This window comes from Sturnus vulgaris, chromosome 3 (genome assembly GCF_052056855.1).
Source record: "Sturnus vulgaris isolate bStuVul1 chromosome 3, bStuVul1.hap1, whole genome shotgun sequence".
Lineage (NCBI taxonomy): Eukaryota > Metazoa > Chordata > Aves > Passeriformes > Sturnidae > Sturnus > Sturnus vulgaris.
The window spans coordinates 83,542,059-83,555,321 of NC_142245.1; the positions used below are offsets into that span (position 1 = coordinate 83,542,059).

Here is a 13,263-nt window from a genome sequence, read left to right on the forward strand (position 1 = left end):
TTGTGACACTGAGCACTAGATTTTATTTTGCTCAAGTAATGGCTCATTTGACTATCAGTAACAAGGTCTTACCTGTAAGAATTTGTACTGATAAGTTACCAAGTTTAAAATAAACATTTCCATTTCAGCCAACCAGACACTGTCTCATAAATCTTAGAGAAGCTATATAACTCTTAAAGGACAGGCATTAGTCTCCTAACATGGAAGCTCTATGTACACAATATGATTGTATTTTAAAATTCATAGTGTTTATTTTAAACAGCACATGAAACAACTATCTTTTCTCCATTTTCACTGTGTGCACAAACACCAACACACTGTTTTCTATTATAAGAAACAGCATTTATTGAAAATGGCACTTGGATTATTACATTTTTTTCTACATTGAAAATTGGAAATAAATTACATTATCTCTGAAACTGCTGTATAGAACAGTAGTTTAAAGTAAATGTTTCGCAATAAGGACAATATCCCTGTCTGGCTTGAAAATTTTCCAATGCAATCCCGTAACAAATGCATGGTTAAAAAGTAGGCTGATTGTTTTAATCAATTTGCATTTGACCTGAGTTCAAAAGAACACTCACTCTCCACAAATATAAAGAAAACAGAGGGAACTCATCTGAGAGATGAAGAATAATTTGATCAAGGTTCTTCAGAAATTTGATTTTTTCTTCTCCTCCATAGTCTGAACTTGAAATGTTACTTTCTTCTGTCTCATTTTGAAGAAGTTGTTCCAGAATCATGCACAAAAGAAACATATTCTCATACTGGGCGATATCATACACAGAATGGATCTGGGAATAAAAAATAATCAGTACATAGAGTGTGAAAACATTTCTGCAGCCTAACATCTCAGATGACAGTATAAGGAATATTGTTAAAATTTGCAGTATTATTTATTTAATCAGGACACCTATACATTCAATACGATTACTTCTAAAAAATGTTCTTCTTTTGTGGTAACAGTAAACAACTAGCACTATATCACACTACCAAATGAAAAGCCAACATAACCTCCTCTTCATGAGAGAGTCTGCTTTACCTAATTATCCATAGGCTGTGACATACCATGGTGATGTAGAGAAAAAACTACAATAACAGCTTTGTTTTGGGCATATAATTAGAATTGGTGGATTTCTGTTTTCTAAGAAATAAAATAACAAGCAAAAAAGATTTTTTTACTCCTAAATATAGACACTCATTTATTTGAGTGATACCTCCAGAAAGCAAATTAAAAGTCCAAATTCTCAATCTCAATAGAAAATGTGTAAGCCAGTTCTGAGCCACTTAAAGTGGAATATTCAGTTTGTCAAATTAGCTGGAACAAGGACACTGACCAAACTAAAACTTTTTAGAAGTCTTACAGCTTTATCCAATATAAATTTACCTGTCCTGTATTTAAAAACTGTAATTTTACACAGAAGCTTTCTGTACATAGGAAATATCTGGTAAGATACAAACTTAAACCTTGGAGAACTGTCTCTCTGGAATGAAATTTTGTGTACTTAACAGCAAAATCTACCAATAATATGAGATGACCTTATTCTGAAAAAGACTTCAATTACAGTAGGTAGATGATCAGAACTGAAAGGTAAAATCATAGCTGCTGGAAAATTAATTATGCATTTTTAGAAAAAGGACCAATAGCTCTATCAAATCTAAAAAACTGTTTACACAAATCAAAAACTGTGACACAAAGGCAGATGGGTCAAGACTTCAACATGGGTCTATAAAAATGCATCAAATTGTTTTACTCAGTCTAGATTACCTACTGTAAGACTTCCCACAGTGTGAAATCTATAATACAATCATTGGATTTACAAAAAATATAAGTTATTTTTGATTCCACTAGAATCTAAGAAAAAAACAGCACTTTACCTTCTCCAGCTAAAACTGAGGAAGACGTTGGGTCAGAGATTGCTCACTTTGCTTTCTGAGATAGTAGTTATTAAATCTAAAATCTGTGTTTAAGCACCCTGGGGTAATGGTTTTCAGAGAGCCTCCCATCTCAGAGACAAAGTTAAGACACCACAGTCATCTTACTGCAAAGCCTCAATTTAGCAAAAGAATTTTGCTGAGTTTTCTAGAAATCTTGAAAATTAGGTTTGTTACTAAGACATATTATCCCTAGCCTTGCATACTCTTATTCTGTCTCTCTGGAACTTGGTAAGAAAAGTACAATTCAGAAACAGCTGCCAAGAATTCAGTATCGACATTCTTATCAGAACAGACAGCAAAACATGAAAAAGTATTACATTATTTAATAAAAGTATTTTACGTATTTGCATATTTATAAAGTTAAGTTAAATCAAACTGCCTAATTTGGGAAAACCTCCTTCCAAATCAGAGGTAATAAGACAGTCTGTTTCTTCAAATATCAAACATACAACTCTAGGACAATCATGCCTATACACTGATTGTTTTGACTGTTAACTAATACTGGGGAATTAAATATATTTACTTTGCTTATTAGGCTAAATTACAGCTTTCCAAGTTGCAAAAGTAAGTGTTATTAATGATTTACTGAATTTCTAGGAAATAGATTATTCTAAAGCCCTATAAAGTCTGCTCCTAGGATTTTCAGTGTCGGGGTCATCTGACCAAACACAGGTATCAACAAGCTGAGGTAGTTATCCCTTGTTCCTGTTTCAGCTGATGGAGGGAAGCAAGGGGTGGCACACAGCTGTCTGAATGTCATTGTCTACTGCTGTTTCACATACTCCAGGGTAACAGCTGTAAGCCAGGAGGAGTACCTTAGATGTGCTATTAGATGTCTGAGTTTTTGCAACTGAGTAGTTTCCAGGGCCTTTCAGCAAGTAATTCATCCCACTCCAAACTACAACCATAGATATACCATGTCCTGGAACTCTTTACAGTGATAAAGTGTGACTGTACCCAGGAAAAATTACTATATACAAACATAAATGGAAATTCTATGCTCTTAGTTCCTGTAATTTGGAAATTAGATGCACAACTTTACAAGCAAAAAAATCTTTGTTTGACTCTCAAGTATTGGCCCTGCAAATTCACTTCTTTTACATAATTTGCCTTTCTAAAACAGAAAAATGTTTTAGAAAGGCAAATTATGCCACTTCACTTACTCCATAACCTCAGGCTCTTCCAAGCAGTTAAGCAATTGTGTTACTTTCAGTGGGTCTTAAAAGGTGCAACTAATTGCAGCTTAGTAAACTATCTGATTATGGATAATAGAATCCACAAGTTAACTAATTAGCTCCCTCGACAAACACTACTGCATTAAAGGAAAATTGTTTTAATCACACAGAACTGACATTGAAGAGAAAGGATAAATATGATGGCAAAGAAGAAGTATTTTTTGAGATAATTGCTTTTCTGAGGGCAAATGCATTTTGAAATATTGCATCATATAACCAAGAGGGAAAAATCAGTCTAGAACATTTTCTGGCTTAAGGCTTTTTATTAACCTTTCCTATCCATTTAATAATCTGAACAAAATGTGTCTCTATTTCTTTTGTTAAATGTCTTCTGTAGCACTGATTGATGCAATTACAACCAATACAAATTTATGTGCATAATTGGTAAAGGGATGCCTTTATTGTTCCCTAATGGTGCAGAATCAGATAATAGGCCTATTAATTACCCACCCGTGTGTGTGAGTGGGTAGCTGTGCACATACATGTACACACCAGAAAGTTCAGAGGGTGTGTCTATAAAACAATCCTTATATATATTTATAAGCATTATATATACATATATATATATATATATATATATATATATATATATGCTATTCTAAAATATATTGATACCAACTTTAACACTAACTCTGTTTTTCAGAATCCATTTTAAGATAATCACTCTTACAAGTCAGACAGGTAAGCAATATGGATTTTGCATACTACTTTGAATACTTTATGAGATCAGTCCTCATGAATTTTGCCTCACCAAGTACTTTGAAATGTGTTTTGTAGCAGTAATAGGCATTTTTCATGTACCTTAGCTTTTAATTTAACTTTTGAATGTATTTTCTTATTATGAATTCTTAATAAACATTTTAGAGTTAAATAATTAAAAAAATATATATAAAATGGAACTTTACATAAGATAGAAGGAAGGATTACAAGAATCTCCTAGCTAGATCTGATGATCTGCTAATCAGAATTAGTTGTATTTACATCACCAAGTTCAGAAAGCAAAAAGTGTCAAAATGTTTGGTTGAAATTAACTCTCCAAGCCTTTTTCTACATTATACAGTGACCACCGGAAAATAGACAGATATTTACTGCATAATTTGAAAGCAGGGAAGAAGTTCTCTTACCTGTCTTCAATATAATGCTATCACAGTCAGTACTAACATGTTAAAAGAAATTGCTGTGTTCCACATCCCTGGCCCTTTATTATACTTCCTCTTTTCAAAACAACAGATCAGGTGGCCCCAGATCAAATTCCAAGCTGCTGCTGTCTTACTGGACTGATTTGGAGTCTTGGCAAACAGATTAGGAAACAGATTCCTAACTGTACTTAGAATATTTTTGTTTTTTTGTCTTAATGGTTTATGCACATTTATATAATTTATTCAAATGCCATTCGTAACAGCAACCTAAAACAAGAAAAGAAATTGAAGGAATTCTCTACGATTCTTAAGCCATGTCATCAGCCACAAGTCATATTTCCAGCGATGCAGTTTGTTGGGCCTGGAATTTTCACGTGCAGAAGGCTGACACTTTCTGAGTAGAGGCAATTAAGTTTTATTCCTTTTACATCTCAAAGGATGTACACAACCGAGACAATACTTTACCAGTGCAAACAAAAATTGGATGAAAGAGAGTATGTTCATAGCAACTGCTTCCATGCAGCTCAGATGTTTATGCAGAAGTGTCAGCAACACATATATGCTCTCTGGAATATAGGAGGAATGGCACTCACTTGGGAAAACTTTTTTTTTGTTTAGAATAGAAGATTTAAATGCTGAAACTTCTGACAAAATGAAAACAATTAAAATTAATTTCGAAAAAAAATTAAAATTAAAATAACATTATGTTTGATTAGAGATAAAAAGCTTCCCTCCTTTTCTATCTGTAATTTAGTTAACATCTGTTTAGGCTTTTTAAGTCCCATGGCAATACCAAATTTAAATGTATGTTTTAACAAGTAATTCTACACAACAAAATGCTACATAAAACACAGATATATGAATATAAACTTTAATCCAACTGGAAAGATGAGTGTTTATTTAGAAAGTCATAAAATTGACACTTCTAGATAGTTATTTTAGCAGAAAAGTATTCTGCCCAGAGGTCTCCAATCCATCATATCCTTACAGCTTTGCTTGTTGTAATTTTTTTCTTGTACGTTTTGCCTCTTCTATTTCTTGGCAAACCTTCACTATTCAGCAGGAATATAACTTTTCATGCTAGCAAAGTGTCTTTCCTATGTTTCAAGAAATTCTAAGTTAAATTTCACTGAAACATCAAGTGTTTAAAGGTAGTATTTCTCCTCTTTTATATGCATATTTTTCAGAGAAGCATAAAGGGTAGACCAAAATACATAACAAGAACTGCTACATCTTGGCTAGTTTTGCCTTCCAATGGAAGCACAGGCAGCAGGAATTGCAACAGCATCAGCTGCTGGGCTGTGACTGCTTAGTTAAGGAGTATGAAGGATAGATCAGAACCAAATCTGCCATCTAGCCATTTCCAGGAAAAATACCCCATGGCCCCTTGCCCCTCCTCAGGCAAGAAAATGTAGCCAAAGCTCCCAGAAATTTTCCAGACAAGGCAGAAACAAAGAACATACATTTCTCTTGACATAGCCTATACCAACAAACACCATCTCAGCAAACAATCCCAGTGCCCCCTTGCTTCCTTGCAAGTGGCTACTACAGGCAAGTACACATGCAGACTGAATTCTGGGCAAGAAAATTAAAATTCATGGGCCAGGAGGCCACAGAGCAAGTGCAAACTGATGTCCCACAGGAACATGGGACTTACCCAAACCACTGGAAAATGCTTGAAGAGGAGCAAGCCTGTTAGAAAATGTCTGAGCTTGATTTATGTGTTACTAGAGACACACAATCCTGGGTGGGCTGTTTGAATAGAAAATTACCCAAACTCTTTTTTTTGTTGTTGGTTCATTTTATTTGCTGCCTTGGCTTTCTGCTGGTAAGAGAGCATGCTCCATCTAGAACTAAGAGGAAGGTGACTGAGACTAAACAAAAAAGGAAGGGACATACTAAATGTAGTCACTGATACTCACATAAATGAAAAAAATATTTCTGTGCTCACTGTGCCTGCCTATAGGAAGGAGACTGGTTTTCTGCATTTTAACATTAGAGTTCTAATGAATATATAATTATAACTACAAGCTCCTAAATGGAGCAATATTTGACAGCACCCCCTTTTAAGAAAAATTTTCTTGTTTTTCATTATGCTGATTTAGAAACAAAGTGACTGACTGGAAACTCTATCAACAAAGTCACCATTTGGTAAATTTTGTGTTTATGAAGGGAATGCTGAAAATCTAAGTTTTCAGTAGAATCAACACTGTTTTACTCTACTCATCCAGTCTAGGTCAGAGGTTAATGGAAATATGTTTCAAGAATCACTGAATTGTTTCCTCAAGTCAATACATTCTCCTTACGAATAAAGAAGATTAATTCTCACAGGGAATTCTTTTCTTGACCCTTTAGTTTTCCTTTGAGAAATCCCTATCCAAATTACTTATTGCAGTGTTCAAGAGCTAAATACAACAGAAAGTTGTACAGTTAAGAACATTTGGATAGTAGGCATTTTATTTCAAAACAAGACAGAAATCTTCTTAACTAGATGTGCTGCAAACATATAAATAACCTCTGTTTGATCATTAAAATTTACAAACCCAACAACATCCCCAGTATACGAAATCACAGTAGGATAAAAGAGATTATCTGTAATCGTTATTTAGTGTTTAAATAACGTGCAGATACGCATCTCTGAAATAATTTAAGGCAGGCATGTTCGAAAGTCTTTACTAGAAATCTTTTCGTTCTGTTTCTAATACTACTGCGTTACGGTAAAAGGTAATTACAAATTGCCACGATGCAGGGTTCCGTTTTTAGCTGATTAGCATGTCTCTTTAGCAGCTCTTCTTTTTTTGTGATTTGAAATGCCTGTTTCCTGAACAACTCTCCAATAATCATAATCCTCATAACCAGGTCAATTATTCACCTGCCAAGTAAGTTTAAAGTGATATATGAACTCTTTCAGTATCTTAAGCAAAATTCACATAATGTACAATTCCTCATTTAAATTTACACTCTCATAGCCCAAATTTTAAAAATATTTTCATCTTTTATTCAATGGGTTCTGAAATTCTCTTTTTCTCTTTATTCTTTTTTACTTTATTCTGAAGTAGATCCCTAAGTTTCAACCATTCTGCTTGCAGATCAAGATCAAATGTGATTGCGGAAAGGGTCAAGGAATTACCAACATTTGTAACAGTTAAATTCCAGAGGAGACACCATCAGCTAAACTCTTGGAACAATTTAATCTACAGCATGTGCAGTGACTAGTCTTGAATAAGATAGTGCCAGCAACACTTTAGAAGCCTCAGACAGCCTCATGCTAGAGAGGTTTCAGAAGCAACAGTAAGAATTTTGCAAAAATAGTATCTGTCCAGACATAATTATTTGGCATACCCTGGAAAATACTTTTGATAGAATTTAAAGTGTTTGTTCTCTTTGCTATCTCCCGAGAGGAAGATACTTATCCCTGAGGCATCGATGCATTGTGCCTCCTCCACATATCACTTACCAGGGTCATCTGTTACTAGCCCTTAGTGTGACACCCTGAATTACAAGAAATTCCCAAGACATCTTAAGTAATATTATTCTTATCTAGTAATACAATTTCCACAACATATTTTGAAAAATTAAATATGTCAGCAGCAGAGCACTTACGTTTCCATTTTGGAGTAAGAATCACAACAATTGCCTTGCAAGTAACATAACAAAGACACAGAAAGCTTTAAAAGCTAAATTCTAATCTCTTTCATCCTATTAAAGAAAGCTAAAATATAAGACACAAAGCTATCTCATTTGGAGAGAACAGCCAGAAAGTATGAATCTATGAACCTTCTTAGGATAATATGAATTTATAATCACATTTTATTCCAATCTACAAGGCTTATAATTCAAATCTGACTTGTCACATGTACGTTATTCTTGGAATTTATTTTAAAATTCTGAAAGTTCGTTCTTCACAAGTTGAAGCACGTGAAATATGTTGGTTTGATTTTGGTTTAGTATTTTTGTTTCAGAAAAGAATCTGAAATAAAGATTGTGAATATATCTATTATAGTGTGGATCCCTCCAAAACAAATGAGCTACTTAAGAGTATTTCTAACTTGAAGATGAAGTCATAGATCAGACAATCCCATGTAAAGTCTCTATCAGGACAAAGCAATCAACAAAACAATCTAATAAAATTTCTCAGTTATGAACACTTCAGGATTAGAGAAATGGCTTTTTTGTGGTTTGTGTTTTTGGAGGACTTGCCTACTTGCAAGTGTAAGAGTACTACATGAAATAACCATATAATTGAAATAATAGATGCTGTTTGTTGACGTAAGAAATTAAGTTCTCATCCTGTGAGAAGTGTCATTAGTACAGCAAGGCCAGTAATCTAAGCAAGTCTTGAAAATAAACATCATATATATAACATTTTTATAGGTTAAGGACACTAAGGTAATAAGATTAAGTTTTGAATAATAGCAATAATAAAAATTCCTCCATTAATTAAAATCACATCAGAAAACAATGGATTGCTGAAAAATACAGCTGTATTAGTTTCAAAAGATTTGATAGTTTATATATTTTAGAAAATGCACAAGAAGCTCTGAAAATAAATAGTAATCACTTTGCTTTAGTAACTCTAGCACTGGGCAGGCAATCCTGACAGCACTGCAAGGTACACATTTATTTGTACTGAATCATAATTCATTAATTTTTGAAAAGAAGCTTTTCAACATGCTTTTTATCTCATATGGCTTTTTTTTTTCCCCCTAAAAGCATGCTAACTTTTCCTTACATAGAGCTTGACTTCCTAAAATTATCTATTCCCATGCTAGGGATGGAAAGAATCAACTGAACCTAGCAAGTGTCAGATGTCTGGTCCAAGAACAAACCAAAGCAGAATGTCACAGAATGTGCCCTTAAATTGCTTCCCACAGGACACTGAAAGCTGAAAGCTTGTATGGGGTGAAAGAAAATAAACAGTTATATGACAGTGCAATCCACAGATAGACATGTAAAAAGCATCAATCACTCTTCACCTGGAATAGCACAAATAGATGGATTGGGAGAATGTTCTTGAAAACATCTCCAGACTCCTCTAAACATTTACTGTAAGCACTGTCAGAGGCAGAACAGCCATTTCTATGTTTTTCTATCTCCCAGTTTAATTTACTGCCCCACCCTCTACCAAAGGTAAGTTACTTCAGAGAAGAAAACCTTCCCTTTTTTACTTTGCAGTTCTGGAAGTTTACAACTACATACATCCCCCTTCATTTTCAATGAGATCAGTCCTTGCTCCAAGCCAGAAACAGAATCCACCTCTCCAGGTTCAAAATCACAAAGAAAAACAACCCAAACATAAGCAAACCTAGGTGGTTTCAGACTAACTGAGAACAAATGTGTGCTTGATGCTTGTATTTATCTGCTGCAAAAGAAAACAGAAAATCCAGGAAAAGACAAAACAAAACACTTAAGAAGGAGCAAGAGGAGTGATTCTAGGCAGTACCCTGTGTGAGGAAAAGGACAAACCTGCTTGGAATGCAAGTGTAATGTTTGTAAGAAAAAGAAGTGGACATCTGCCTTCTAAATTCCTTTCATCCAAGGAATCAAAGTCTCTGTATACTTTTAATAGAGAAAAAATGATACTGCTAAAGAAGACAGGTTTCCTTCTAATTATGCAGTTGTTTTTCCTCTTCCATAATTAGAGGCTTAATATTCTATAACTGTTCAAGGCAATATTTAACTTAATATTAACCAACCTTTGATTTAGGAAGAAACGTTTTGCTGTTTTGCTATCTATTTAGCTTTCTTCTTGTTTAAAAAAAATTGTATTTATTATATACATAAAGTCTTTCGGAAAGTGTTTGTATTTCACATATATACATAATGTTTTCTCAACCTATTTTCCTGAAATGGATTAACGTTTCCCTTAGATATAACTGAAACAAGACAACAATGGTTTTTACAGTGATTCCACTATCTGTCTTAAACACCCACTTTCCACTACAATTATGTCACCCATAACAACTTGTAAATCCCATAACAGCCTCTGAATTTTCAAAGAACATAATGAGAGTCTTCTAACTTTAACTGTAAAACTCAGGAGACATGGAAGAAACAAGAGATAATTTCATAAAAATTTGACAAGGTTGACAAGCGGTGCTATTTTTCTTATTTATTGTATTTAAAACTATGTGGAATATATATGTAGAATTAATCTTGAGTGGGTTAATCAAATTTAACAACATGAAAATATTGCTTATTCAACTTTAAAATGTCATGAAATCATGAGAACACCACAGCACATCTAAAAGTTTGCATAACTGTGTCAAAACTTAATTTTGGAAGGAATTAGACTTTTTGACTAAAAACATAAAACAGAAAATGGAACAGATTGCTACCTACAATCTTTTTAGGCTTTACAGAAACCAGATGGTTATGACTATAAGCAAATACAGTTTTGCTTTCAAATTTTTCTTTTCCATTAATTATCTGGTAGACTCTTCTGGAAAGACCCAAAACCAAAAAGTGGTCTAGACAACTTCACTTTTAAAATTTGTTTGTTTGTTTGTTTCAACTGTTTTGGCAGAACAGTAGTGTAAAAAGGCAGTTTTTTAAGAGCTCCAGAGCAGCAGTTTAGAATGTGTGAGTGCCATGGTGCTGGAAAGCAGTGATATGCAGTTCAAGATTGGCCCTCTGAAGTTCAGCATGCCAGCAGTAAGTCTAAAGACAGTTACACTTAGGAAGATCCTTTGGAAACTGAGAATCTTCTGTAACTTGTGTGAAAATTGCAGCATCCTGACAGAACACAAAAAAAGCAGAGTAAACTTGAAAGGGATTAAATTCTAAATTGACTGTCAGAAGCCAACTAGTTTTTCTAGCTTTGAAAGAGAAAATATAAGAAATATACAGGAAGGATTGTGTACAGGAAATACTTATAATTCTATAATTTATGATATCAGGTGAAACAAATAATGAAAGAATTAGTGAAGAAAGTTCTGTGCTCTGAGTACTACTATATAGTGAAATTTCCTAGATCATACCAAGTCCAAGGGCCTCCTTTTCATTAAACCAAAATAGTCTGACTCCCATTCAAAGTCGTCTGGGAAAAGCTGTCTGCTATGCATGTCAGAGTTTCTACATGGCAAACCTGTCACCTGGATGATTCTATAAATCTCAAATATGTAGGCTGACAAGGGTACAACTGGCCTCAACTAAAGGAAAATGTCTTCAAGAGAGCAGAGTCTAGCCAAAATTTGGATGTTCAACACCACTATTTTCAGTGAGCACAGAGTTGTTTATAGCAGACCTCATTCCTTGTGCTAGAAGGATACTGTCAAGAAAGGAATCTGGGAATGCAAGGGTTTGAACTGGCATACAGGAAAGCTAAAGAAAATTCAGGAAGATTTACGGATGGCAAGAGAAGCAGATGATTTTTTGCTCTGGTATAATTTTTTATTCCAAAGCTTCAACACAGCTCAGTAAAACTACCTAGAACAGAAAAGTAGTGGGGACTTTTTTATTCTTCACAGGACCTGTTTGAAGGATAATGTTCTGAGATTGAATTGGATGCATTAGAGCTGAATATACTAGCAAAAATACAGATGATTTTATCAAATGGCTTTGCTAAGACAAATATTTAAGGGGAAAAAAAGCTAAAAATGACCAAAAGTGCACTCTTTTGCACTGAGTCACCCAAAAGGAGGCTATTACAACCAAACTACAGAGATATTATAGAAGTTTAAAGCAATTAAATTTGAACCAGAAGCATTAATTCTGGAAAAAAAATCACAACCAGAGAAAAACCAACCCAATTGGAGCTCAAAGTACATTTAAAGTCAAAATGGATCTGAATGAAGCCTAGTGAAACAAGACTTGAGAAACCTAGAAGATAGTGTTTTTAAATAACTGAGGTGTCAGGTGGATGTGTTACAGAAAGCTGACATAAATGTACCTGCCAGGGCTCATATGGGACCCTGATAACACTTCGTAAGCTAAAGTTTCCAGACACACTGTCATTCATGTGAATGTGGCATGACAGCTGCATAAAAGAAATGTCATAGTAGTGAAGAAAATCAAAATAATACCAGAGAATAACATAAACAATGGCAGGAAAAGAACAGCATGTCAGGGATGCCACTGGAAGTCAAGAACATACTTGCACTTTTTGGAACTGAATTTTAGAATGGCTCAGGTTGGAAGGGACCTTAAAGATAATCTAGTTCTAGTTTTTTTGTAAAAAAAGGGATTGAAATCCACCTTTCAGCTAAGGCTGTGATTTCCTCTGATAGCCTGAACCAGTGATAATATTACATGAAATGGATCTGAAAACCTCTCCTGTCTTCCCTAGAAGTTACAAACTGCTCTGCCATTCCTTTCCATGCTGTAGTCTCATCACCATCCTTTTGGCTTTTCTTTGTTTTTTCCTTCCCCCATCTCTAGAATATAGAAGACAAATGTCCCATTGGCATGACCATGAGTCTAGGCCGTATCTCTGATTTTGAAACCTGGACAAAATACAATTTTTTAAAAAATTTGAAATTCCCACAAAAGCATGGTACTGGGGGAAGAAATGGAAGAGTGGTAAATGAGCAAATCTTCAAACTGAAGAAAAAAGATACAAATCTCTTTTATATTCACTACAAAACCATGGAGGTTTTGAAGGGGACTGGACGAGCAATATAATTAGCATTACGTAAAACTCTGTAAGCTGCTTCTATGGAAAGCAGAGTTTAAAAATGCAATTAGGATATGGTATTTACCTGAACAATTTCAAGGCTTAATAGAGTTTCAAGAAGGTTACAGAAAACGGTCCCAAATCCTCACCACCATTAAGACAGCACCTTTTTACACCTTTTGTGTAAAACAACAAATAGCACCATCCTGCCACAATTAAGATAACCTATATTCAGTCAAAATTCCCAGAGAGGACTCTGGTCTTTCTGCAGCTGCCAGCACACTTGTCAGGTTTACTGTGCATCAGAAGGCAGTGCTAGATATAGCATGGTATTTAT

The 13,263-nt window shown here is 34.4% G+C and overlaps 1 protein-coding gene across 4 annotated transcripts in view; it reads right to left on the bottom strand.

Annotated features, from left to right (window-relative positions):
- Positions 1 to 320: 320 nt before the first annotated feature.
- The window catches only part of MEI4 (meiotic double-stranded break formation protein 4), a 165,854-nt gene continuing 152,911 nt past the window's right edge, over positions 321 to 13,263 (bottom strand). For all 4 annotated transcript variants that reach the window (XM_088162135.1, XM_088162134.1, XM_088162133.1 and 1 more), the window contains one exon: positions 321 to 794. In XM_088162135.1, the coding sequence (XP_088018261.1) occupies positions 543 to 794 (252 nt within the window). In that variant the 3' untranslated portion in view covers positions 321 to 542. The remainder of the gene's footprint in view (positions 795 to 13,263) is intronic.